The sequence below is a fragment of the Benincasa hispida genome, chromosome 6 (genome assembly GCF_009727055.1).
Source record: "Benincasa hispida cultivar B227 chromosome 6, ASM972705v1, whole genome shotgun sequence".
Classification (NCBI taxonomy): Eukaryota; Viridiplantae; Streptophyta; class Magnoliopsida; order Cucurbitales; family Cucurbitaceae; genus Benincasa; species Benincasa hispida.
The window spans coordinates 41,840,257-41,843,564 of record NC_052354.1 but is presented as its reverse complement, the minus strand read 5'-3'; the positions used below and the strand labels follow the sequence as shown (position 1 = coordinate 41,843,564).

Genomic DNA, 3,308 nt, shown 5'->3' with positions numbered 1-3,308 from the left:
TGGAGAAAATGCATTTCATGTTTGAAGAAGGAATTGTGTGAGGTCACAAGATATCAAGAGGCAGGATTGCAAGTTGATCAAGCGAAAAGCGACGCAATTTCCAAATTACCACCACCAATCAATTTGAAAACACTTAGGAGCTTTTTGGGACACTGCGCAGGTTTATCGAAGATTTATCAGCAACTTTACTCAGATCGCAGAAGGCTTTTTAGTGCGTTCCTCAAGATTGACCATGAATATGATTTTGATGACGGCATGCACTGAAGCATTCCACAGCTGAAAAATGCGCTCATCAAACCGCACCTATTCTGATTGTGCCGGATTGGATGCAACCATTTGCATTGATGTGTGACGCTAGTGGATATACAGTGGAACGTAGTCTTGAGTCAGTGCAAGGATAAGGTTTTTGCATCCTATCTATTATGCTAGCAAGACTTGAAATGATACGTAGGAAAATTATACAACCAACGAAAAAAGAAATGCTCGTAGTAGTATTTGCGCTGAGAAAAATTTCAACAATACTTGATTGAACAAATGTTGTGGTATATACTGATCATTCTGTGATTAAATACCTTATGACAAAGAAGGATGTGAAACTGAGCAATAAGGTGAAGTATTACTCCTGTAAGAATTTGACCTAGAGATTAAAGATCGAAAGGGCACCGAGAACCAAGTCGCAGATCATCTGTCAAGGTTAGAAAATTGCGAGGTTCAAAAGAAAGAAAAAGACATTGAAGAAAGATTCCCTGATGAGCTACTGAGTCGGTATGCATTAATGTTCCATGGTAATGCGAACATTGTAAACTTCATAGTTTGCGGCCAAGTACCAGAAAGACTACACCACCTACACATACCATGCAGAAGAAGAAGCTTGAAACATGACATCAAAGTTTTATTCTGGACGATCCCTTCTTGTTCACTTTGGCCCCTGATCATATTTTGCGTCAATGCGTTCCTGAGCATGAGGCCAAGCACATTTTGGAGCTTTGTCATGAGTCCCCTTCTGGAGGACACTTTGGGGGGCAGCGGAACGCTGCCAAAGTCCTACCGAGTGGCTATTTTTGGCCAACACTATTCAAGGATGCCCATGCCTATGTTGTGCAGTGCGATAGATGCTAGAGAACAGGGAATATGTCTAGAAGAAATGAAATGCCCTTGACTTCAATCTTGGTAATCAAATTATTTGATGTATGGGAAATCAAATTTATGGGCCCATTTTCGCCTTCAAAAGGTCATAAATACGTTATGGTCGTGATTGACTATGTATCGAAGTGGGTTGAGGCCATCGCATATGCTAAGAATAATGCGGCCACGATGGCGAAATTTCTCAAGAAGAATATCTTTACCTGATATGGAACGCCCCGTGCCTTAATCAGTGATGAAGGCTCACACTTCATCAACCGCATCATTACCAACCTGTTGACAAAGTTTAATGTCAGCCACAGAGTTGCAACCGCCTATCACTCACAAACCAATGGGCAGGCAGAAATTTCTAACAGAGAGATCAAGACCATCTTGGAAAAGGTAGTCAGTACCTCCAAGAAGGATTGGTCACCTAAGCTCGATGAAGCATTGTGGGCATATAGGACTGCCTTCAAAACTCCAATAGGCATGTCCCCATATGGTCTGGTCTTCGGAAAAGCTTTTCATCTGCCCCTCGAGTTGGAACACAAGGCAATGTGGGCAAGCAAAAAGCTGAACTCTGATCTGGCAAGCGTGGGGAAAGTCCAAAAGTTGCAGTTGAATGAGCTGGTCAAGTGGCGAATGAACGCCTACGAAAATGCTAAGATATATAAGGAGAGAACCAAAAAGTGGCATGATGACCGCATAAACAACCGAACATTCTTCGAGGGTCAACAGGTACTTCCTTTTAACGCACATTTACGATTGTTTCCAGGGAAGGTGAAATCCCGCTGGTCTGGGCCATTCCGCATCAAGACTATTTTTCTCCATGGCACAGTGGAGCTAACAACTGAAGATGGGAGCAACACATTTAATGTCAATGGTCAACGAATTAAGCCCTACTATGGGGGTGATGTGGAACGATGCATGGAGACCATCGACTTAGGCAAGCAGGATTGACCGCTTGCGAGGATGCTATTGCGGTAACTTTGTAAAATTTCTTTCAATCAGCATCCCTATATCTATGTTTAATTGCTTTCTTTTTCAGCTTTCATTTACTGAATTCTAAATTGCGATATTTACTGTTTATTAGAATTAGCTTTTACAGCTTTATGTGTTGACTTTCAATTTAATTTAATTGTGTACTTCCATGTCATGCTTTATTTCTTTACTTTTATGCATTAGTAGTGTTGTTCTTAAAATTTATGTGAATGACTGAATAAAACGATGAACACCGCAAAGTCTTATCGACTTGTGTGTTGGATGAATTAAAAAGAAAAAAAAAATCGGTGTGCATTGCTATGATGGGTGCATCCTGCACTAATAAGATACATTTGCGTTCATCTTACCCAAATGCATTGTGCTGAGGGGTGTGTTGCGATCGTATGTATTTTTCGCCCATCCTTAGCAAAAACGCACTATGTTGAGGTAGTGTTGCTCTAGTAGAAATACAGTGCACCCGTCCTCTAGAAATGCGTTAAGTTAAGGGGTGTGATGTGTTGATACATGCGTTGTTGCCCGTCCTCTGCAAATATGCATTTGCGTTAATGGATGCGTAGCGTTAATCATTAGCGTTACTTCAATGTCATGCATAGATTGGCACACAACCGTAGTTGGATGTTCGCATGACACCCGTGGGAACAAGCCAAAACGAATGGTGTAACCATGATTAGCAGTCTCTAATAGAATGACGCAAACTAGACCACCGCATACAGATGCACCAAGTTATTTTTGCATGAAGAGGTAAACATTCCTTTCAAAACAAGAAAGGAATTTTTGAGTAGAGATTTGTTGTAAAAGAATAAAGTAGGGCATGCTTATGAATTATTAAAGGATGGACGGAAATTGAGTTGTTAAGTAATGTTGTCTAGGTGGAGCATTCGAAGCAACCAATCGATGCAAAGAATTGATCGATATTGCCTTAGTGGAAGATATGCTTAAGGACAAGCATATATCTAAATTTGGTGGTGTGATAAATTGTGGAAATACAAGTTATTTATACTTTTTTATTTAGATATTGCAGCTAAAAGAAAGGAAAGTTGAATTGATAGTATAAAAATTGGCTAAGAAGTGCGAAAATTATAAAATGTCGTCAATACACCCACTAACGCTATTGCGATGGTAGAATAGAATGTTTCGGTTTCTCTTTGCAGGAAATTAGTCATCGCATGCGTTCATGGCTCAAA

The 3,308-nt window shown here is 40.3% G+C and overlaps 1 protein-coding gene across 1 annotated transcript; it reads left to right on the top strand.

The window, feature by feature from the left end:
• The first annotated feature begins 1,611 nt into the window (after window positions 1-1,611).
• LOC120079243 lies at window positions 1,612-2,082 on the top strand. The gene has a single exon (XM_039033403.1). It carries the CDS (start codon window positions 1,612-1,614, stop codon window positions 2,080-2,082), a length of 471 nt encoding a protein of 156 aa, XP_038889331.1.
• Window positions 2,083-3,308: the final 1,226 nt, after the last annotated feature.

Coding starts and splice junctions, on each gene's coding strand:
- LOC120079243 (XM_039033403.1), top strand. CDS start 1,612: ATGTCCCCATATGGTCTGGTCTTCGGAAAAGCTTTTCATCTGCCCCTC.